This window comes from Ovis canadensis, chromosome 19 (genome assembly GCF_042477335.2).
Source record: "Ovis canadensis isolate MfBH-ARS-UI-01 breed Bighorn chromosome 19, ARS-UI_OviCan_v2, whole genome shotgun sequence".
NCBI lineage: Eukaryota > Metazoa > Chordata > Mammalia > Artiodactyla > Bovidae > Ovis > Ovis canadensis.
Genome location: NC_091263.1, coordinates 60,922,018 through 60,946,899, shown reverse-complemented (window position 1 = coordinate 60,946,899; position 24,882 = coordinate 60,922,018). Strand labels below are relative to the sequence as shown.

General features: G+C 43.0%; 1 protein-coding gene across 1 annotated transcript in view; it reads left to right on the top strand.

Annotated features, from left to right (window-relative positions):
• Window positions 1–24,882, top strand: part of CACNA2D3 (calcium voltage-gated channel auxiliary subunit alpha2delta 3) — an 871,226-nt gene that overhangs the window by 575,617 nt on the left and 270,727 nt on the right. The window contains exons 12-13 of the mRNA XM_069561584.1: window positions 8,836–8,914; window positions 23,418–23,551. Coding sequence (XP_069417685.1) covers window positions 8,836–8,914; window positions 23,418–23,551 — 213 coding nt within the window. The remainder of the gene's footprint in view (window positions 1–8,835; window positions 8,915–23,417; window positions 23,552–24,882) is intronic.

Here is a 24,882-nt window from a genome sequence, read left to right as displayed (position 1 = left end):
AGAAACAAAAGAGACAGGAGTCATGTCTGTCTGTCTATTCCATCCCTGCATCTTTAAATTTATTCCTTCAAAGGCTCCATGATTTGATGTCGCCATAGGACTCAGGGTTTACAGTGACACCCATTTTTCTCAGGGCTCTTGATGGCTTGTTTCTCCATGTTGAGGACTTATTCCTCATGTGACTTTTCTGGATCTGATAATGGATATCCAGTATTTAGTACTCACTAAATCAGCAAAGAATAAGCATGTAAATGAATGAACCTCTCTCTCAATTTGGCAAACACTTAAGTTGAAAGTACCCATCTTGGTGGTCCACAGAACATAATCTGTTCTTGAGAAATTTATAGTGCAAAATATGAGAAGTATATAAGAACAGCAGTTTTTAAACTGGAATCCAGAGGTTCCCAGAGAACCCAAGTTTAGACTTTGATGGAGGAGATGCCCCAAACCTCATAAATCTTATCTGAAATGTGAATGTTGATCTTTGGGGCATTTTTTGTGGAGAGAAAGTGCATAGCCCTTGCCAAGTTCTTGGTGGGTTTTATGACTTTGCAAAGGTTAATAGAAGGTTTCATTGTTATACCTCTAGTGGTATTCTGATTGTGTCAGGAATTGCCAATCTCTTTCGCTTTAGCTTGTCAAAACCCTTTTGTAGGAAAAAATCCTCTTCTTCACTCATGAAGCCAAACCCCTGGGTATGGTTAGGGAGGCATCCATGAATAGGGGATTTGGCTCTCCTGGGTTCACCTTATTTGGTTTAATGTAACAATCATGTGAAACATAAGTGGAATGCAACCCCAGCTGACTGGAACTCATTGCTTCTGACTTGTCTTTTCATTTATTAACTCATTTACCATTGATCACAGTAAATGAATGAATGAATGGATGATCCATGTGTAGGTGGAAAAAGCACAGTTCAGAGGGTTTTACTAACTTAGTCAAGATTGCCAAGATAATAAATATGGACTTTGGACTCACCTGGAACCCAGTCCTCCTGATTTCCAACCCATTTTAAGGGTACTCAGTATTTGTTTTAATCAAATATACTAAGCCATAGAGACATGGAAATGAATGTCGTGAAGAAAGACTCATTGACCCCTGGAAGCAAGAGGCATATCATACTGTACAGAGCTTCATGGGGAAGCACCAATACAAAATGAGTGACCAGAGCGGGGGTGGGCACTGGTGGGCTAAAACCTTTACTGTGGTTTTCTTGGGAAGAAAGAGGCAAAACAAGATAAACAAACTTAAAATTGAATAATATCAGTTGGCTTTGGAAATGGAGTGGCTACCCTTAGTTGTCTGTTGCCTGCCTGGCCCTGGAGTGATTAGGGCAGGCAAATACTGGCCCAGTGTATGCATACCTGATAAAAGAGAAAACTGATGGCAGTGGGGTTTGGGTTGGTTGGTTTGCATATCAAAGGTATACTTGAAGGCAAATTGTTTCCAAAATTGGCTAACCCTGGCATGAACAGTTTCTCCAGAACTATAAGGCCCCAGATATCAGAACAGCAAAAATACCCTGTGAATGAAGTTAATGAAGCTAAATAATCTAATGAATTGTATCACCCACCTTTGAGGATGTTTGTAGCTTGACTTCCTACTGCTCAGCGAAGTGGTGTGTAATCTCTTTTCTAGTATGCTAAACTAGGTTACGGTCTCTAGGTTGCCCTGAGACAGCCATCTCTTTCACTTGACAAAATACATGGCTATAAAACTAGATTTCCATCCCTGGCCAGAAGATTACAGATGGCAGTTTCTTCTAAATTAGGATATTTTCAATATCTCACATGAGATATAAGGCACTATGCTTGAGAGGAAGGCGATTTTACAGACTCTTAGAGCATCCCCCAAATGACAGTCTGTTTTTCAAAATGATCTATGATATTCATTTGTTGAAATTTTATTACTTTTGTAATTTAATTCAATTTATCCCATTTTATTGCTGCTCAGGGCACTGTTACCTTATTTGCCTCTCTTGTCCTTCTGGATAAGGATGTTTCTTATTTTATTATAAGCATGATGGCTTCTAGATTAAAGCAGCCTGCTCAATAAAACTGTTTTCATTGGCATCAACCATCTCTGAGCCCACCTCTACTTTTGCAGAATCTTCATGCAAACAAATATTGGCAGTGATTTATGAAGCATTTTTGTGGTTAATCAAGTTCCAGCTCTCATATTCTGCTTAGAGATTAAAGATTTTATTCAGAAATGCTTCCCTGCATCAGAAATCTTAGAAATGAGCACATTGCAATAGAAGTTGGTTGGGATTATTTTTTGTGAAGATACAGACTAAGTATATAGTAATATCAAATTGACTTTAAAACACAAAGATGTCAGATGACTTCTTTCTGAAGCCAAAGTTGTGTACTACTTTTAAGAAATCCTGGGGATATTTTAGGGGATAGTTGAGTTGGGCAGTGAGTCAAAAGGGATAGGAGTAGGTGAGAAGATGTGAAGGTGAATCCACATGCTTGTTTTACAGAGGCTGCTGCTTAGCTGAATGGAAATATGGAACACATAGGTGTAGGTAACCATATGTACTGGATGATTCTTTTAGCAAATTTTATTTATACTTATAACCCATATAAGTTGCATGTCTTTATAGTTAAGGATACTGAATTTGTAGTTAAATGCTATTTTAAAGCAAAAGATTGCCTTCCTTTCTAAAAATAAGAATAAAGACTGTATATTTGAAGGCTCCTCAGTGCCCTGTCCAGCCCCTTCCTCTGTATTTGGGTGTGGTGGTGGTGCTATTGTAATTTCAAGAAGCAACGCTTTGTGTATGAACACCGAGCTCAGCAGCTACAGACATCTTAGTACAGATCTGCTTTTTCTTGAGAAAAGAAGAAATTGTAGTTGACTGATCGTGCTTGCCCAATCTGACTGGTGTCTGATATTCCTGTTTGTAGGATTGACACAGACTTCTTTAAAAATACCATCTTGATCCAGCTTCTCTGTTTTTTGTTTTTAAACCATCCAATGGACTGTAAACTCCTTGAAGTTTAGCCTCAATCCTTGGCAGTATGTAGAAACACCTTTATTGGAAACAACTTCAAAGATTTCTTAATTCGCATTCCCACTTCTTTTTGTTCAGTCCTTATCTTTTTGGTATCTTTCTGAAGTGTTGGACTCCAGTCACTTGTTTCAGACCCACCATGGGTGCTTCTAAAAAAGATGGTTCCCTGGGCCAACTTAATCTGAGTTTTTGAAGAGTAGGTGCTGGAGATTGGTGATTCCATCGCCCAGTGAAGTATGAAAACTTCCACCCCTGTGGCCAGAGCCACTGCCGTTTCTCACTTTCAGTGTTTTGGTGGCCTCCTACTTAGTGGCTCTGCTTCTCTTATCTCCCTGTGGCCGTGGTCCTCAAACTTGGATGCACATTAAAATGTCCACAGGGAGATTAAAAGTTGGGCCTTGCCTCCAGAGGTTCTGATTTGATTGTCTTGAATGGGCCCTGTGCACTCAAAATTGTAAGAACATCATGGGAAATTGGAATGGACAGCCAGAATGAGTACAACTCTCCAAGGTCTGTTCTCCACACTGCAGAATGATCCCTTCACAGGATTTTGTGTCAGTTCTTGTCAGGCTTCGACTCAGTTCCTCCTGTGGCTTCTGTTCTTGCTATAGAAAAAGCCCAGCCTCTTAAGAGAGGCTGCAAGGCCCACATGATTAGGTACCTGTTGTCTGTCCAAGTTCATTCCCTACACTCTCTCCTACTGGACTTTACTTCATCCACACTGGTCTTGTCAATATTCCTCGAGTAGCCCTATCTCAAGCCCTTGTGCCTTCAGCTGCCTTCACCTGGAACAGTCTTCCCCAAGGGAGCCATATGTCTTGCTCCCCTACCTCCACCCACATTTTGTCCAGATCTCTGCTCAAGTATCACCTTAGCAAGAAGGCCTTCCCTTCCTCCCTTTCTAAAACAGCAGACATCATCACTGTCCATTGCCTAATTATTTCTTCTTTTATTTCTTCATAAGCTTTTAATTCAACAATTACCTAAATGTTACATGTGAATCTGTCATTTATCATCTGTTTTACTCTCATGAGAATGTATGCTCCCTGAGGACAGAGAGATTTTTTCCCTTCATCCATTATATCCCTAACACCAAGAATGGGCCCTGGCACGTAGTTGGTGCTCAGAAGTTACTTGTGACAGATGGATGACGGATTCTTGGACTGTCTCAAAAGCCTGGGCTTCAGCACTGACGTGAGTTGTGAGGGCAGCAGCAGCCTGTTTCCTGGCTGGGCAGTTGCCCCATTGTGGCTCTACTGGCAGCCACTTTCCTTCCCCTCTTTTAATGGCTGTAGAAAGGAACTAATTTGATTCATCATCTTCCCAAGGGGGCTTCTCTGAGAGCTCAGCTGGTAAAAGTCCACCTGCAATGAAGGAGACCCCGTTCAGTTCCTGGGTTGGGAAGATCTGGTGGAGAAGGGATAGGCTACCCACTGCAGTGTTCTTGGGCTTCCCTAGTGGCTCAGTTGGTAAAGAATCTGCCTACAATGCAGGAGACCTGAGTTTGATCTCTGGGTTGGAAAGATCCCCTGGAGAAGGAAAAGGCTACCTACTCCAGTGTTCTGGCCTGAAGAATTCCATGTCCTATATAGTCTATGGGGTCACAAAGAGTCGAACACAACTGAGGCACTTTCACTGTCAACAACATCTTCACAAAGTCAAGCTACCCTATGTTCACCAAAGGTAGAGAGGAATGGCACCCCTCTGTGTTTTTGGAGAGAATTGCATCTATATGAGCAAGAAGCAGCAGTTTGTTTTGGAAAAACTGGACTGAGTTCTTTATGTCATCTGGGAAACTTTATATTAAGTAGATTAAGTGACTTTGAACTTTGAAATAGCCACATCCTAACAGTTTATTGAGCTTAATTGGATTTGTAGAACATTTATTTAAAGACCATCCAAACTCAAATGGGAGATCAAAATGAACTCATAGGTTGATGCAGACCTCTTGCCTCCTGTCTTTTTGCAGCAGTACTGAAAGTGGTGCCTTCGTGCCTGTGGATGATGAACGCAAAGCCCTGGCTTTCTGGTGTGTTTTGGTGCCCTGGTAACTTGGTCTGATCTGTTCCATGGACTCTCCCCATTGTCATCAGTGCTGTGAACCTGGCTTTCAGAACTACCCCTATTGCCTCTGCTAAGGAGCCTTGCCATATATTGTAAAAGTAGCTGGACTCAAGGCAGACTTCTTAAAGTTTATCTGATGGAGCTTCTTAAAAAATAAATCTCCATTATTGGAAATAAAATCCATCAGGTTACAGAATCTGCTAGAGACAGAAACGAGCAAGTTGTTACTCACAGAGGTTTTGCATTCGTTTCATTGCGCAGTGGAAGGAAGGCAGCCCTCTCTGCAAGATCCAAGGACAGAACGTAATTTCCACGTATCATCTCCTCTCCTTTTTGATTTTCACTGGTACATTTACTCTTTCTGTGTCCTTGAAGAATGGTTCAGGAAGTAGCAGAGTCATTATTTTCATTTAAAATGATCTGCAATTATTAAAGCTATGTTTATTCATTTATAAAAACATTCAGAGGATATTGAAGTTTACAGAGTAAAACATGTAAGTCCCCTTTTAGAAAAAAACAGGATTCTGTGCTACACAGTATTCCACAACTTGCTTTCCCCCTTGCTAATTTATAATGGATGTGTTTCTCAGGAGTACATAGCTGCATGATATTCCACTACCTGAATGTCCCAAGACTTTTTAGCCAGTTGGCTGTCAAAAGAAACTAGGGATTTAGCAGGTTTTAATCATTACAAATCTCCAGTACTCTTGCCTGGAAAATCTCATGGATGGAGGACCGTGGTAAACTACAGCCCATAATAAAGGTGAATATCTTTATCCTTGTACAGTTTCGTGTATTTGTGAAAATGTCTAAAACCAAATTCCAGGGCTTTAAGAAGACATGCACTGTACAACTCTTCATACTCCTATGACTTCGTGTCATCTCTGTTACCTGTGTGGCCCCCACAGGCATTTTCTGTGTTATCCTGACTGTAAGATAAATTCCTAAAAGTAGAATTACTCAGTCTGAAAAAAACTACAAATATAAAATGCTATTGTTACATTGCTCTCCAAAATATTTATTTTGGAATAAAGGCCCTTTATGTTGTTGCCAGTTGAAAGGCATTATTGTGAGAAATCCAGGGCATGAACCCAGTATTGTTTGATTATGTTTATTTTATAGGCAGAGAGACAACGAGTCATTTCCATGCCATTTCTAACTCAAATAAGGGGGCCAGTGCACTGGAAGCCAAAGACTGCACGTAAATGGAAACATTTAGCATGATCCTGGTTTTTCTTTCTTAAGCAATCAAATGCAAACCAGCCAAACAAGTATGATGCTGAAAATCTCTGCACATACCTGAGCCAAGGGATACTGCTGACTAGAGAAGCCACGGCGGTGCCGGCAGTAGGGCCAGCAGCGCTGGTAAGGGGCTCATGGCGCTGGTTTTTCATGGTTGTGTTTTAGCTCAGTGATTGTTGCACAGTCACGTCTGGTCTGAAGTTTGAAGCAGTCCTACTGGTTTTCCAGATGTGCTGCGATCTTTTAAAATCAGAAACTATAGGCATTCTTCTAATGGTTCACAGCATTGTTCAGGGTTTTAACTATGCCCCCAGGAGAGAACTCAGTTTATTCTCTGGTTCTTCACCTGGATGGCAGAGGAGGTTTGGCACCTGCAAGTGCCTTTGCTCACAACAAATAGGCTGTTTTGTGTCAGGTCTTTGCCTTTTGCTTGTAAAGACAGACTCACAGCTTCATTCTCTAGAGCTATCTCTTGTGCTTTCTGCTTTGTTAATAACTTGCTTTTGCAGTTTTATTTTTAATCAGTCTGAAGCTTTCCTTTTAAATAACTTGAATTAGAAATGAAAGCTGAAGATTTATTTTTAAAAAAGAAAAGCCTGGGGTTGGTTCGGCTCCTGTGGGTGATAGTTCTAGGTCTTGCAGCTGGTGGGTTGACAGAACCAGCACCTCCAGGAAATTAAGAGGAGACCTCAGTGTTATCCTGAGGTCTTGGAAGACCTCTCTTATTATATCAGGACTTGATGAAACTGAGAAAGTCACTTTACTTAATTGAGTCTCAATTTTCCCCCAAATCAGTCATCTTCAGCTAAAAGACAACAGTGGCCAGGCAGGAAAAGTGAACAGGGGACAGCTCTGTGTAGAAAGGTCAGTGGTAACCATGTAGGGCTAGGTGAGTCCTATAAGGACTTCTTCTATGTATCTTCTTTTTTTTTTCCCCAAAGAGTCAGAATCTCCCAATGGGAAAAAAAAAAAAAGTATCCATCCTCCCTGTGTGATTTCATTGGAAATAGTGTCCAAAAGAGCTAAGAAAATGGGAGAGGCAATGGCCTGTGTGTCTGCTCATGCCCTGGAAGCCCCCTTGCAGGTTCTGTGATGGATGAAATGACCGCCTCACTGAACATAGACGAGAACAGACTCAGGCAGCACAGTGATAATGTGTGTGTAAGCATCTCTTTAAGCTGGAAATAAATCATCCCATAAGAATTAGTCTTCAAGTTATGTCTCAGATAAGAGGGTACTCATAACTAAAACAGAGTCTTCATTTTCACAGTCAGCTATGAGTATTTACATTTTTATCCGCTCATGTACTGAGTTGTAATGTTCCAAGCTCTGTGCCCCATCAAAGCAGAACCACCCTTTTCCTTGTCAGCTGGACGGTCTAGTGGAGCTCAACCTCACAGATATAAGTGCACGAGATTAATTCACTATAGTCTCAGTGAAGGCTCTGAAGGAACCGTAGGTATTCCTGACCCAGACTGACTGAGTGGGAGGGGCATCACCCAGAAAGATTTGGGGGCTATATATGGAACATACATGTACCATTTAAAGTTTAAACTGTGTGCTGTGCTCAGTTGCTTCACTTGTGTCTGACTCTGCGACCTATGGACTGTAGCCCACCTGGCTCCTCTGTCCACGGGATTCTCCAGGCAAGAATACTGGAGTGGGTTGCCATGCCCTCCTCCAGTGGGTCTTCCCAACTCAGGAATTGAACTGATATCTTCGGCATGCTCCTGCATTGCAGGCTGGTTCTTTACCCACTGAGCCACCTTGGAAGCCCAAAGTTTAAACTAGAGGATTTCAACCCTTTTTATTTCTTGTTTTTCTTCCGTCTAACCCTCATGTGCAACTTTGGGAAGTGGGTTGGGCTTTATTTCAAAGAATTCTGGCCTTATAAGAGAGATTTGAGAAGGCAATAGAAAATGAGAGATTCAAGGTTTTACATGTGTTCTTGGCTCTTTAGGAGCCAAACTTTAGGAAGGCTAGAGAGGGTTTCCTTTGGTCTCCTGGCTACAGGCTGCGCCTCTCATTCCAGTTAATCACAACAGATGGTAAGAGAGTGTCTGCAGCCTGTCCTCACCACTGGGGGAGGGGGGCATGCTGAGGGTCTTTCAGTGATCTTTCTATTCCCAAGAAGAGCACACTTTATACTTCCTGTACAGATGAGGAAAATGGTTGCCGATTTGGTCCAGACCTGGATGGTCTCTGTCCATATGTGTGTAGCAAACCCAGGCTCACAACGCTTCCAGTCTTCTGTTTCAAGTTATTTTCCTCTGTAGCAAGTTGCACACCGAAAAACAACCACCACCAGTGCCATATGGTTTAAAAGATCAAAGACCCCAGTTTTGAATATATTTCTAGCTGACTGTACTTCAAATGTCTTAAATATGTTTCTACAGATGGGGAGCATGGAGCATAAAGAGGTAAACCACATGTGTGTGAGCCATGCTTGTGGTCTGGGCTGGGGGGTGAAAAGTGAAAACCACTGATCTGTGCGTCCCTCTTCCTCTTAGGTTCGGATTTTCACGTACCTCATTGGACGAGAGGCTGCTTTTGCAGACAATCTCAAGTGGATGGCCTGTGCCAACAAAGGTAGGTCCCCTGATGAGTTCAGTTCTGAATAACTTCTCTGTGGATGTGCAGAAATAGAGATAGTCATGAGGAAGTGGAGAATTCTACCAGAAGGCTGTGAATTCTTAGATAAGGTCTGGATGTTTCTAAATGATTATGATCGATTTGGAACAGATTTCTCCAAAAATGTATGTATAAATGTTGAGGTTGTAGTAAAGTGGAATGGTTAAGCCTTTCCACTCTATTCCTTAGTAGCCGAGTGACCTTGGGAGAATTACTATGGCAGAACTATTTACTGTGCCCATAGGATGAGATGGCTGGATGGCATCACCGACTCGATGGACATGAGTTTGAGTGAACTCCTGGAGTTGGTGATGGACAGGGAGGCCTGGCGTGCTGCGATTCATGGGGTCACAAAGAGTCAGATACGACTGAGCGACTGAACTGAACTGAACTGAGCTATCCATGTGCTCACTGTTCCCAGCCATCTTACACTAGTTCAGTAGTCCAGTAGGCTTTAAGCAAATCCAGCCTGGGTCATTTATGAGCTAAAACACATATGGGCTGATGTGGTGGTATCTACACTCTCTTCTGCTCTTGTGAACTCTGAAGTGACATGATGGGCTAGATGAGATAGCTTGGGTTCCTGAGTGGCCACATGGGGTGGATGCCTTTCCACTCACCCTATCCTCAGCCATCTGCCAACCTGTGCTGGATATAAAGCCTGTTTGATGAACCTTTGTGTTAAGCCACTGAGATTTCCAGATTGATATGTTCTCATAGCATAACTTAGCCTACATAACTAACTTAGTTATGTAGCCTGCTTCAGTGGTCTGATTTTCCAAGTGGAGAGGACCCTGGTGGCTCAGACGGTAAAGCGTCTGTCTGGAATGCAGGAGACCTGGGTTTGATCCCTAGGTTGGGAAGGTCCACTGGAGAAGGAAATGGCAGCCCACTCCAGTATTCTTGCCTGGAAAATCCCATGGATGGTGGAGCCTGGTAGGCTACCGTCCCTGGGGTCGCAAAGAGTTGGACACGACTGAGCGACTTCACTTTCACTTTGATTCTTATTGAATATAGCCTGTTTCAGTGGTCTGATTTCCAAAGTGGAGAAGGTAATAATAGCTATTCCTTTGATTCTTATTGAATATAGGGGCTAAAAAAATGAAATGGTACAGATAAGGTGCCTAGTTAAGTGCTGGGGCATAGAAGTGCTCAATAATGGTTGACTTTTCTACATTCATAAGTTAGTTGATGAATGATCCCCTGATGTGTATTGGAAGCAGAGCTTTGGGAAAGGCACAGGGAGGGAAGGAATAGGGCCTCCAATCTATGAAGGGTTTCTTTTTATTTTACATACAACCAAAGAAGGCAAAACATAGGAGGTAGATAGGTGGGGGAATCTAGATTCCTTGAGTATTAACCCAGACTCCTTGAGTTCAGATCCAGCTTCTACCAAACACTAATTATGGTAGTGGATGTTACCAGACCTACCTGAGTCTCAATTATATCACCTAAAGAACAGGGGTAATGATGATACCTGCCCCAGCCACATGCTGTGAGCATGACGTGAGGCCATGCAGCTAAAGCTGGTAGCTCAGTGCCTGGCACAAAAATGCTGCATATGATTTCCTAGTGATATATTGATCTGTGACGCTACACAGTCCCTGAGAACAGCCTGTCAATCTGATTTCCTCTTGAGCACTCTGACAGACCCCAGTCTGCTGCTGTGCATAGAGTGGCTGCTTCTTTAAGGTTTGAAAAATCAGTAAATAGACTATCAATACTAATAAAGGGAGATGTGTCCCTGGGGTCGCAAAGAGTCAGACCCAGCTGAGAGACTGAACCATACTAAACTGTGTCCTGCTGTACAGTAAATTGGTTTTGGCAGATAACAGGTAGTCCAGTTGTACATTGCCTGCTAAGGCATCCTTTATAAAAGTTCCAGTGTATGTTAGTGGAAGAGAGGGACTCAAGGAAGGGCTGGCAGGTCTCAGCTTTAGTTTCGGTGAACTTAAGACAAAGTTCTTTTAGTTGCAAGCAAGCAAAGCTGCTCCCTAAAATTAAAGAGTGCTCTGGAGAGAGGAGAGTGAGTCAGAACCTAGAGCGGGAAGGAACTCTAGTGTATCTCATGATTGACAGGAGGGCTGTGCTTTTGTTTTTTCTTTTTCTTCTTCTTCTTGGTTTCTTTCTATATTCCATGGCATTTTTCTTGTCTATTAATAGACCTTCTCTGCTAAGGCATGTGCCTATCAAAAATAGCCATACCATGCCTATCATACTTATCTATTCATATAATACCTGTGTGAAAAAATGAGTTTATATTGTCTCCATTTGAGATTGATTCAGTTCGTTTCATTCGCTCAGTAGTGTCCAACTCTTTGACTACTAGCCTCATGGACTGCAGCTAGCCAGGCTTCCTTGTGCATTACCAATACCCAGAGCTTGCTCAAACTCATGTCCATCGAGTTGCTCATGCCATCCCACCGTCTCATCCTCTGCTGTCCCCTTCTCCTCCTGCATTCAATCTTTCCCAGCATCAGGGTCTTTTCCAATGAGTCAGTTCTTCGCATCAGGTGGCCAAAGTACTGGAGTTTCAGCTTTAGCATCATTCCTTCCAATGAACACCCAGGACTGATTTCCTTTAGGATGGACTGGTTGGATCTCCTTGCAGTCCAAGGGACTCTCAAGAGTCTTCTCCAACACCACAGTTCAAAAGCATCAGTTATTTAGTGCTCAGCTTTCTTGATACTCTCACATCTATACATGGCTACTGGAAAAACCATAGCCTTGACTAGATGGACCTTTGTTGACAAAGTAATATCTCTGCTTTTTAATAAGCTGTCTAGGTTGGTCATAACTTTTCTTCCAAGGAGCAAGTGTCTTTTAATTTCATGGTTGCAGTCACCATTTGGAGGGATTTTGGAGTTCAAAAAAAATAAAGTCTTTCACTTTTTCCATTGTTTCCCCATCTATTTGCCATGAAGTGATGGGACCGGATGCCATGATCTTAGTTTTCTGAATGTTGAGTGTTAGGCCAACTTTTTGACTCTCCTCTTTCACTTTCATCAAGTGGCTCTCTAGTTCTTCTTCGTTTCCTGCCATAAGGGTGGTATCATCTGCATATCTGATGTTATTGGTATTTCTCCCGGCAACCTTGACTCCAGCTTGTGCTTCATCCAGCCCAGCATTTTGCATGATGTACTCGGCATTTAAGTTAAATAAGCAGGGCGACAATATTACGCCTTGACGTACTCCTTTTCCTATTTGGAACCAGTCTGTTGTTCCATGTCTGGTTCTAACTTGCTTCTGGACCTGCTTACAGATTTCTCAGGAGGCAGGTCAAGTGATTTGGTATTCCCATCCCTTTCAGAATTTTCCACAGTTTGTTGTGATCCACACAGTCAAAGGCTTTGACATAGTCAATAAAGCAGAAGTAGGTGTTTTTCCTGGAACTCTCTTGCTTTTTCTATGATGCAACAGATGTTGGCAATTTGATCTCTGGTTCCTCTGCCTTTTCTAAATTCAGCTTGAACATCTGGAAGTTCACGGATCACGTACTGTTGAAGCCTGGCTTGGAGAATTTTGAGCATTACTTTACTGGCATGTGAGATGAGTGCAATCATGCAATAGTTTGAGCATTCTTTGGCATTACCTTTCTTTGGAATTAGAATGAAAACTGACTTTTTCCAGTCCTGTGGCCACTGCTGAGTTTTCCAAATTTGCTGGCATATTGAGTGTAGCACTTTAACAACATCATCTTTTAGGATTTGAAAAAGTAAAGCTGGAATTCTGTCACTTCCACTAGCTTTGTTCATAGTGATGCTAACTAAGACCCAGTTGACTTTGGACTCCAGGATGTCTGGCTCTAGGTGAATGATTGCACCATCTTGGTTATCTGGGTCATGAAATATTTTTTGCATAGTTCTGCTATGTATTCTTGCCACCTCTTCTTAATATCCTAACTGATTTGCAACTCTAAATTCTGATTTCAGGCCTCCATCTTTCTCCCCCACACCCCCCCCCACAAAATTATGACACGCAGATTAAGCAAGGTCTTCCCCATCCTGAATTGCATAGGCAGAGATAAGCTCACAAAGAAAAATACTAACCAACATGCTCTGTAGGACTCAGCATTGAGGGTAAATGGATCTGGACAGAATATATGTGTATAGCCCAGAAAGTAAACCTCTGCCTCACTTTTCTTTGCTTCAGATTGTCTTTAATTATCTGCTTCTACTTGAAGCAAGTCTCAGCTTCCTTATCTAAAAAGTGGAACTCTGCTTGAAAGATTCGAACATTTCCTTGAATCTCTAAAATAACATGTTCAATTATTTTAGCTTATTGGCTGGCCCACCTCACTCAAAGGTATTAGTAATTTTGATGGTCTCAGAGTTGACTTCATTTGAGGGGGGAATATAGAAAGAAAGTAGGCACAGGGAGATGAAGGGTACATGGATTCTAGATTGCCTCTGAGTAAAGAGACCATTGAATAATTTTTGGAACTTTGTTGGCATTTGAACGAGCTACACTTTCCCCATTTTTTCCTTGATTTTGTGGTCTTGAAAAAAAGACTCCTTTCCTTTTTTTAAAAAAATTTTTAAAAAGTTTTCCTGTTACTTCTGCCACATCAGACTGCAATTCTTCCCATCAGCGAGTATGCATTTAGTCATGGGATATTGTTTTTACCACTGTCTGTGTCCAGCTGATGAAAATTACTGAAGTTGAAGTCTTGTCTTAATCAGCTAATATTACACCATAATTTAGTTTTAGTCATTGTTTATAAGAATCCTTGAAGCATCCTTTTGAAGACATTTTAGTCAGCTCAGAGTATTTCAGGGCCCGGCCATAGAATATAGATTTGTAAGTTCTGAGTGCAGCACTTGGAAAATCCAAGGAGGTAATAGTAGCTGCCTATCTGGCCCAGCTGCTTGATTCTGCTGTGATTCTCCTTCTCTTCCTGTCAAATCCCGTTGTTTCCTTCCCTGCTAACGTCAGTCCTTCACAATAGTCCCACCTCCCTAACTCTGCTTCTCTTCTAAAGGTCCTTGGGAATAAAATGCCATTGTTTGCCACTTTTCAAAGTAGCAGTTGCCATCAAAATGTCAGGTTCCAGTCATCTGTGCCCATATAAACATCGGCTTTGTGTTGCGTCAGTTATGAGGTTTAGACCACGTAACGTCGGTGAGCAAGTATTCTTCTATGGTCATTAATTAAATCATTGTTTATACTCTCAGATTGTTATAGTATGGAGGCAGCATAACATTTTTCATCTCAAGTGACATGAGGTCCAGGGAGGCTTCTTCCCCACCCACCACATATTTTTGCCCTGACTCAGCCAAGTTCTTCAGTGAAATGAAACATTAGCATTTGGGGACCAGAGCAGATCCAGGGCAGCCCAGAGAGAAGCCTATTGGCTGACTGGCCAGAGTGGCCCTAGGGAGGAGTGGGAGTTGTCACGGCCAGCACAGTGTCCCCGGGCCGGGTCAAGGACTGGCTATGGTGCAAAGCTTCCCGCTTGGAAGTCTGGAAGCCACGAGACAGTTCTCAAGTCAGTGGACCTCTGGAAATAAGCGTCTGGGCATATTCATAGCCCTTAGAGGAGTTCCCTGCCTCCTCCAATGCGCTAGCAAAATCCAGAGAGGCCTGGAGCTCATTGGTTTGTCTCATTTTAAGCATAAGTAGGTCCTATGTTGAGGGAACCAGCCCTAATGAGGCAAAGCAGCAAACCATTTTAAATACATTAAAACAATCATTACCACTGTAGAATGGCTTATTGGAATTTAAAATTCTACGTTCACACTATTGGATAAACAAGTGAACTGAGAAAACCGAAAAGAGGGGCCAACTAGCCCAGATACTCCATAAAGCCTTGATGACCTTTTGTAATGTTCAGTGTGCTAAGATTCTAAATAAGCACTGCCTGATTCTCCTTCAAAACTCATGGTAAGTGGAGTGTTTTCCAGCTGTGCAAATAAAGAGGGGTCTCTGTGTTTGGTTCTCAACCTATCCGTCATCTTTAGGTCAAATGGAAATGCCACATGAGTCTCTCTTGGTTGTCTGCTTAACCTGTCCCTTTTTAATAAGCTCATGGTCATTTGCTCCTTGTTTGAAAGAGAACTGGTGGCCTGAGCCCTCCTTGGAAGTTCAGACCCATGGCATTTTTCCACTAGAAATCTCTTAACCTCACTATATATTTCCAAGTGTTAAATTTATGAAACCAGAATGATAGTTTAGAGTAGGGAAAAATGGCAATTAAATTTGTTTTGCTATTTCAGAAAAGATAGAAGAAGACAATTGACATTTATTCTGATACCTTTGTGTAATTCATTTTTTTGTATTTGACTAATAGCTCTCCAGCTCCCCAATTCCCAGCCTCTGCTTAACCCTCTTTTGACTCTGTTGCTATGATTTTCACTTTGTAAAACTTCCACATTTAAGTGATAGGATATAGTATTTGTCTTTCTCTATCTCACTTGTCTCATTTAGCAAGATGTACTCAAGGTCCATAGACGTTGTTGCGAATAGCAGGGTTTCTCTCTTTCTCATTCTGAATAATATTCTTGTGTGTGTGTGCATGCACTCACAGTACCTTTTTTATTCATTTATCCATTAACAGAGACATTTTTTGTGTACATTCCATAGAACTTGAGAATTATAGTGGAAAGAGTAAGAGCTGTGAAGATTTAGGTGGTGTTACTGTCGTTAATAACAACTAAGGATGACAGCTGCTTAGTAAGTGCCAGGTAAAGGGTAGAGTACTTTTTTGTATATTATCTCTTTTGACTCTCATTAAAGCTGTATAGGGTGTGTGCAAAGGAAGGAAACTGAGACTGAGAGAGACTACCAGCTTATCCCAGGTTGCCAGCTAGCAGGTGGCAGAGCCAGATTCAGGCCCAGTTGATCTGATGTCTGAGCCTAACTCTTCACCAGGGTGTGAGGTTGCTTCCCTGTAGGGAAAAGAAAGTTGCGGTTCATAGAAGAATGCTTCCCATGATTTGAGAGACTCTAGGAATAGAAATGGAGCTGTTGAGAAAAGAATATAATGGTCCATAGCTAATAAAGACTGGAGCTGGGACTTATACCCAGCCTTCCAGAAATGGTCCTGGTTCAGCTTGTGTAGGCATGTGGTCCATTTTCTGACATTTTACAAATGGAGACATTAAGGCTCTCTGAGGAGACCAAGAGGGGCTGCAGGCAAGCCAGCATTCCTAGCTCCACAGTGTGATCCTTTAAATTGTTTTCAAACATGAAATTTGAGATTAATTTTCATATTCAGTTCAGTTCAGTCTCTCAGTCGTGTCCGACTCTTTGCGACCCCATGAATTGCAGCACGCCAGGCCTCCCTGTCCATCACCAACTCCCGGAGTTCACTCAAACTCATGTCTGTTGAGTCGGTGATGCCATCTAGCCATCTCATCCTCTGTTGTCCCCTTCTCCTCCTGCCCCCAATCCCTCCCAGCATCAGGGTCTTTTCCGGTGAGTCAACTCTTCGCATGAGGTGGCCAAAGTATTGGAGTTTCAGCTTTAGCATCATTCCTTCCAATGAACACCCAGGACTGATTTCCTTTAGGATGGACTGGTTGGATCTCCTTGCAGTCCAAGGGACTCTCAAGAATCTTCTCCAACACCACAGTTCAAAAGCATCAATTCTTCAGCACTCAGCTTTCTTCACAGTCCAACTCTCACATCTGTACATGACCACAGGAAAAACCATAGCCTTGACTAGACGGACATTTGTTGGCAAAGTAATGTCTCTGCTTTTCAATATGCTATCTAGATTGGTCATAACTTTCCTTCCAAGGAGTAAGCATCTTTTAATTTCATGGCTGCAATCACCATCTGCAGTGATTTTGGAGCCCCCCAAAATAAAGTCTGACACTGTTTCCACTGTTTCCCCATCTATTTGCCATGAAGTGATGGGACCAGATGCCATGATCTTCGTTTTCTGAATGTTGACCTTTAAGCCAACTTATTCCCTCTCCTTTCACTTTCATCAGAGGCTTTTTAGTTCCTCTTCACTTTCTGCCATAAGGGTGGTGTCATCTGCATATCTGAGGTTATTGATAATTCTCCCGGCAATCTTGATTCCAGCTTGTGCTTCTTCCAGCCCAGCGTTTCTCATGATGTACTCTGCATAGAAGTTGAAAAAGCAGGGTAACAATATACAGCCTTGATGTACTCCTTTTCCAACTTGGAACCAGTCTATTGTTCCATGTCCAGTTCTAACTGTTGCTTTCTGACCTGCATAGAGGTTTCTCAAGAGGCAGGTCAGGTGCTCTGGTATTCCCATCTCATTCAGAATTGTCCACAGTTTATTGGGATCCACAGAGTCAAAGGCTTTGGCATAGTCAGTAAAGCAGAAATAGATGTTTTTCTGGAACTCTCTTGCTTTTTCCATGATCCAGCAGATGTTGCCAACTTGATCTCTGGTTCCTCTGCCTTTTCTAAAACCAGCTTGAACATCTGGAAGTTCTCGGTTCACGTATTGCTGAAGCCTGGCTTGGACAATTTTCATATTATTCATACACAAAAGGCTTGCTCCTAAATCAGAGGTTCTGGCTGATACTGGTAGTTTCACACTTAGGAGCCCTCTTCTTCATATGCCACAGGCCTACTGAGGACCCTGGCTCCCCGCTGTAGTGGTCATTCTTCCTTGGTTTGTCCTTTCCAGTTCGTCAGACATGTGCCTCTCACCTCTCAGGGCCCTTGTACAGTTCTTTGTAAGATTCCAAGGTGATGTGGAGGTAGCAAATTGTTTATAAACTGCATTTTTTTCTATAGAAAAAAAATGATTTTCAGTAGTGTGTAGGGAGATGGTGATGAACAGGGAGGCCTGGCGTGCTGCGATTCATGGGGTCGCAAAGAGTTGGACATGACTGAGCGACTGAACTGAAGTGAACTGAGTGATGAGGAGGATGAAGGTGGGACAGACAATTGTGAGGATCTTCCCAGAACACTGTTGCTCCTTAAGGGGATGCACACCAGGCAACACCAACACCATCACTGCCTACCTTACTCCCCTGAGAAGACTGGAAGTTGGCCACTGTTTTCATCCTGCCTTATGTCAGAGGGGAAACGAGTCTTTGAAAAGACTCGAAGGGAGCAGTGCTCCTTCACACCGAAGGTAGAACTAGGACCTTACCTGGCGAGGTAGACAGCCATGGCTTCCCACCAAGGACCAGACTCTGGGGTCCCTCAGATCTGGTGTCATTACAAAGTGGAGTGTTCAATGATGTGGTTTTGTAGCATCTCATGCAGAGGCACCTCTTAGACGTGGAACTCTTAAGAAATCTCTAAGTAAGAGTAGTAAAATATCAGAAATATAAAGCACCAGGCTGCATGTGGTTTATCACACTGAGTAGTGGTAACCCAGAGTTCACAGGAGGCTCTGTAAGAGAATAAGGTAAATAAATTGATGTTATGGAGAAAAATGAGCAGACCATTTGTAATAGGTGGCTAATTTCAGCATTAATTACTCCTTGGTAATTACCAAATGATTGCTGATTCTGTTTTCTTACATGATATATGAAGTCCGAAAAGGCACTAAAGAAGAGAATAAACATTCAAGAGCTAGGATTTAAAAGAAATAAAAAGGGGTGGAGGAAGGGGAGGAAAAGTGGCCAGTTGAATGCAGATGGAGAACGAGGGAAGCATCTCTGGTTACAGCCGGAGTCCAGTCCTTAGCGACTTCCTGTTATTCATCACAATGTACATTTGTTAACTAAAACTTCTATGAAAAACATTTGAAAACAAAAGAGACTCTTTCACAAAAGTTTTGCAGTTTAACGGGTTGAGGTTAGGTGATTAGATTTGCGTTAAGCTTTGCAGTATACATTATTCATATTGTTTGTATAGATTTAGCTTTTCTTATTTTTTCTACATCTGCATCCCTGGTCTGTATACTGAAATGTAAGTTAGAACTTTGGCATTGTTTTGGGTAGACTGCTGGTGCTAACTTCTGTGCGTTTGCCAGGAACCTCATAGGGCAATCATATACTTCCCTACCCCATCCTCAACCTGTCCCAGCCACAGAGATATAAACAACCCATTAGGAGGGGTATCTTTCCAACGGAGGCCCTCTGAGCAGCTGTGATGTCCCTTCGCTTTACAGGAAAAGGCATGTTCAGTTGTTAAGAGCAAAGATTTCGGAACCAAATGAATCTGGATTCAGATTGATCCAGGACAAATAACTGAATTGTTTTGTTTCTGCTTCCTCCTTATACAGTGAGCATGCGCCCATGTTGAGCTGTTGTGTTACCCAAGTGTAGAGGCAAGTGAATTGCAATAAGACCTTGGTGACTGTCTTTGCTTCAGTGATGGCTATCACAGACCTGTCTGCTGGTTCTGAGAATACCACTCTGGATAACATGGGCACCAGCTTTTTGTAACATTTTGTGGAGCCAATATTCCAGTGATAGAGAACAAAATAAACAAATAAATCAGAATTCTATATGGATGAATCTTAAGAAGAAAGTAAAGACCAGGGGAAATGAGAGGAAATGAGTTCAGACAGCTGACCCCTGAACGGTCAGAGGAGCCATCCTTAGAAAACTGGATAAATGGTGTGCCAGGCAGAGGGTACAGCAAGTGCAAGTGCCTGGGGAGGGTTAAGTGGATGAGCTTGGTGTGGGATAGTAGATGAGGATGAGGTCATCCAGGTAGGCAGAGACCTGGTGAGGGAGAGTCTTAGAGGTCAGGTAAGAAATCTGGATTTTATGCTAACTCTAAATAGAAGCTCTTTTAAAATTTTAGGCACTGAGATGATCTGCTTTATCCTTCATGAGACTACTATGACTGCTGTCTGGAGTCTAGATAACAACGAAGGGGATTTGTGGGGCCAGGGCCTGTTGCTGTACCCTGGGGGAGAGACAGTGGAGTCTGGAGTAGGGCCAGAGCAGTGGAGATGGGGAATTAGACTTGAGGCATATTTTAGAGATAGGGCCAGAAGAACATGCTGGTGGATTAGTAATGGAGTGGGTTGAGGAAATGATGGCTGTCAAGGATAATTCTTAAGTTTTTGGCCCAGTTGGACAGTGGCGTCATCGGCTGAGATGGGAAAGACCCCATGGGGGAGGAATGGGTTTGGCCAAGGAAATCAGAAGTTGGCTTTGGACGAGTTCAGTCTGAGAATCCTGCTAGTCATCCCTGTGGAGGTGTCAGGTATACAGTTGGCTATGAGTCTGTAGCTCTGGGGAGAAGCCAGCTTTTTGTAACTTTTCAGAACTTTGATTATGATAAGCAAGGCCAAGTGAGGATGATCCCTCAGCTCCATCTCCTTCCAAATGTGTGACTGTTTTTCCTTCTCACTCCCCCTCTATACTGAGAATCTGTCTCTCCCATCCCCCTCTTTCTATTTATTCCCTCTCTTCTCTTGGGCCTATTTTGGAAAGCCCAAATCAGGGATTTTTACTGTTGGCTTTGAGGATCAGAATGAAAACACAGACAACCGAGAAAAACTCATCCCAAGAGAGGCTGTCTTTCCTGCACATTTAGTACAGGAGCCCAGAGCAGGAAGAGCACTGCACTGTGAACTGCTCACGCGGGTGTCCCCTTGATCCAGAACCATGGAGTGCTCTCCTCTTCCTTTCAACATGGCGACACGTCTCTTGGTTTGTCCTCTGTGGAGCTTGTCTCTGTAAGACCCTTCATGCAGAGCCAAAGGTTTATCTACTAGAGAAGAGAGGAAATGTTTTCTTTCCTATTCAGACACTGTTTACAGTCATGGTCTATGGAGGGATGATAACTGTGGATGCTTGCTGTCATCCAGCAATCTTCTTTAAAGCATGTTTTTCCCGCTGTGCCTCCAAGAGGAGCCACTTGGAAGCCTTGCATGAACAGTGATCTGGATGGACCTCCCTGTAGGAGTGCCTGAACTCTGAGGGAGTGCCACGGTGCACATCTGCCCCACTTCAGAATCCTGAGCTAAAGTACAGTCTCATCGGCCACTGGGGCCCAGTTTCCACTGGGATGGGCGAGTCTCTGGCCTTGGCCAGGAGGGTGGAGTGGACAGGAGTGACAATGCATGTTAATTAGCACTGTGCAGAACTGTCACCAGGAAGCCAGAAGCCACATGGTCCCAACCTGGTTTGGGGTTGGTACACCAAATTTAAACCAGCTGGCTTTTGTTTGGAAATGCCCTGGGAGGGTCCTAGTCCTTTCTGGATAACAAAAGGGCTGGCATTTCCTTACCCTGAGCCCTGTATTAAACACTAAGAGGTTCTGTAAACAATATAGCCAGTGCTGTGACAGATCTGGCTTCAGAGGCACACATATTCTCTCTTGTTTGTTGGCAAGTAGAAGCTGGCATAAACTTAATTATAAGGGTCCTTATTTAGAGGCATGGGGAGGAAGCATGACTCTATGTCCATCCAGTGTCCCCCAGCTTAAAAGACCTCTGTGACCACTTGCCTGTCGGATAAAGTCTCAACTCCTTCCCAAGGTCTTATGTGACCATCCCTCTGCCCATTCTTCTCATCTTATACCACCTTACTGCTCTTCACTCTCCCCCAGCTTTTTACTCCAGCCATTCTTAACTATTTTCACTTCCTGGAATGGATCTAACTCTGACTTTGAGCCTTTACTTAGCATTCCTTGCTTTGCCGGACACAGTCTTTAACCCCCCTTTCTCTAGCTAACTGGTCCTCATCCTTCAGGGTTCAGCTGCACTAACCCTTCCTCAGGATAGCCAAGTGATTGACTCTGTCTCTTCTGTGTGCTTTTCTATAAAGTTGATTTTGCTATTTTGTAGTTGTCAGCAGCCACAGACCTCACAGGCCCCAGGAGGCAGGGGTCAGGCTCGTCTAGGTGACCTCTGCTCCACCAGTGCTAGGCACCAAGACTGCCTTCCATAAGACTTTTGAATGAAGGGACCCATCCTGGGATCCAGACCTGTGCTCTGTTCAGCCCTTTTCTTCTAACATTTCCTAACCCATAGCAAAGCCAACAGGATCCCTAGCTGAACAGGAACATAGCAGAGGCTGAGCATAGTGGCCTCTTCACCCTCAAGATGATAGCATGTTTAAAACTTTTTATGTTACTGAGAAGTCATGTCTACCCAGCATATTCAAAAGGCAGGTCTGGTACCACATGAGGGTTCAGCTGGAGTTTCAACCTCAAGCACACAAAGGGAACAATTCTGTAGAAGCAGAAGGCATAGATTAAGAGACTTAAGCTTGATTCACCTTCAGTATTTGCCACTTGATACCTGTGAGAATATGGGTGAAATACCTATGCTTGGTCTGCCTCAGTCATCTTATCTTTAAAATGGGTACAGTCATCTTCACTTCATCATGTTGTCAAGAATAAATGAGGCTATGCTTATCAAGTGTTTAGCAAATTTTGTGCACCTTAGAAAATTAATTATAGGGGAGAGGAATAAATTGGGAGATTGGGATTGACATATGTATACGTCTATATATGAAATAGCTAACTAATAAGGACCTACTATAGAGCACAGGGAACTCTACTCTGTACTCTGTATGATCTATATGGAAAAAGAATCTAAACAGGAGTGGAAGTATGTGTATGTATAACTGATTCACTTTGCTGTACACCCGAAACTAACACAACATTTTAAACCAACTATACTCCAGTAAAAACTTTCAAAAAAGTAAAAATTATTTGTAATTTTATTATTATTTATAACTGTTTATAACAATATGTAACTATAACTATAACAGCCTTTAAGTGTTGTGCTTTGTAGTTTTTCCTGAATTTGTAAGTAGTTTATTTGGAAATAAATACACTAAAATGAAATTAGGAAGGGGTTTACAAAATTTTATGTAAAGAGGACTCACTCCGGTTTCTACCAGAGAAGGTGTATATGTATATGTATAGAGTGAGTGACTAACAGCCTGAGCGACTGTTTAGCACAGTTTGACTAAACAACAACAAAAAAAACCATCAGAAAGAAATTCTTCAGTGGATTAATGGGGGATTCTTCTGAGGGATAGAGGCTTCCCTGATAGCTGGGCTGGTAAAGAATCTCTCTGCAGTGCAGGAGACCGCAGTTCGATTCCGGGGTCAGGAAGATCCCCTGGAGAAGGGATAGGCTACCCACTCCAGTATTCTGGCCGGGAGAATTCCATGGACTGTATAGTCCATGGGATCGCAAAGAGTTAGGCATAGAGTGACTTTCACTCTGGGAGATGAGTCTGTGATTGCTCTTTATTTTATTCTTTTTGCTTGACTGTTCTCTCCCACAGTAAAGTGTCTGCCTGCAATGTGGGAGACCCAGGTTCGATTCCTGGGTTGGGAAGGCCCCCTGGAGAAGGAAATGGCAATCCACTCCAGCACTCTTGCCTGGAAAATCCCATGGATGGAGGACCCTGATAGGCTACAGTCCATGGGGTCACAAAGAGTCGAACATGACTGAGCGACTTCACTTTCTCTAACGTGAACACAGTGTTTGAAGTGGGCGATGGTAGAGAGGAGACATGATACTGCTGTGGAGACGTGGTGTGGGCCTGCTCCTCAGTTGTAGATCTGCCTGTCTTTACTAAAGGTGCTTCTCCATTGGCAGGATTTTTCACCCAGATCTCCACCTTGGCTGACGTGCAGGAAAATGTCATGGAATACCTCCACGTACTCAGCCGGCCCAAAGTCATCGACCAGGAACATGATGTGGTGTGGACTGAAGCGTACATTGACAGCACTGTGAGTACTTGGGGGCCCCAGGGGACGGACAGCCCGAGGGTGCCTCTTGGCATAGGAGAGTATCCTTGGGTTTATTCTGAAAGTTGGTGGTTGGTTGTATTGTTTCTCCTCAATAACAGGTTCAATGACGTCTTTCTTTTTGTACAGTTTGCATTGGTCTCTTGGTAAGTGAGGTTGGTAACAAATCTTAATATCTGAGAATGCAATAGGTTCTTCTGGAAGGTGTCTGGTCAGCACAGAAAAATCACTTTTGGCTTCTGTCTTTTCTACTTTGTTTCCTGTCTCACAAGTGTACAAATTCTCTCATTGTGGCAATGATAACAGACATGTTGGATTCAGTCCTCACCATCATTGGAGAAGCTCAGTCCTAGAAATGAATCTTGGGTCTCAACTTGGGAATGTGGAACCAAAGCTCAGTTCTGATAGTGAATTGGAGCCACTGTAGAGACCACAGCTGCCTTTTCTTCCCATGGACAAGTGAGAAGATGCTTCCTTGGTGACTGTAGGTAGCAATTGTTATTGAAACTGTGGCCATGGGCTCATTCTAAAGGTAAATTCCAAGCAAAAAAGGTTCTAATGTTGAATTAGTTTAAAGGAAGTAGCACTGCCAATCATCAGGTAATGGCTCAATGGCTGAGTTTCTTGTGTAGTTGCTGCTTGATTTTTCATAGTGATAATGAGTCTGATGGAGTGGCATTTTTCATTTATGGATTGTAAATGTTCTCAGAGGGCCCCTCTCCCATCATTTGTGTCAGGATTAACATCACAGTAATCACTATAACCCAGACACAGCCATCCTCAAGAGTGATCTCAATGGCTGCTGTGGGCTGGGTGTTCTCTCCATGAATTCTCTCATTCCTGCTGCTTTTCTGGCAGCTGCAGGCGAATGCAGGGCAGGAACAGCATGTGAGAACCCATCCTTGGGGACAGCACAGCAGTCTGTACCCACCGCCCCCCTACCAAAGCCTTGAAGCATACAATGGGACCTTGGAAATATAAACTGGTCAGGAAAGGGTAGCCGTCTCCTGGGAGAAATCACCCTGAGCAGAGATGGGTCTTAAGCTGAAAAATGTGATAGTTCTGGTGTAGGAGAGATTAGGGAGACTGTGGGATTTTATCAAGTTCAGAATCTGACCCCAGTTTGGTTTAGAATCATAGAAGTGAAAAAACTAAGCCACACCATTTGTGTCAGCATCATACTAGCAGTAATAACAGAATAACAATGGTGATGGTTTCATCTCTTCCTTGTACATGTGGTTGAGTATGTCCAGGGAAGAGGAGAGGAGGAGGGTGGCCAGCCAGGATCAGAGTGATCCAGACACTCAGTGGTT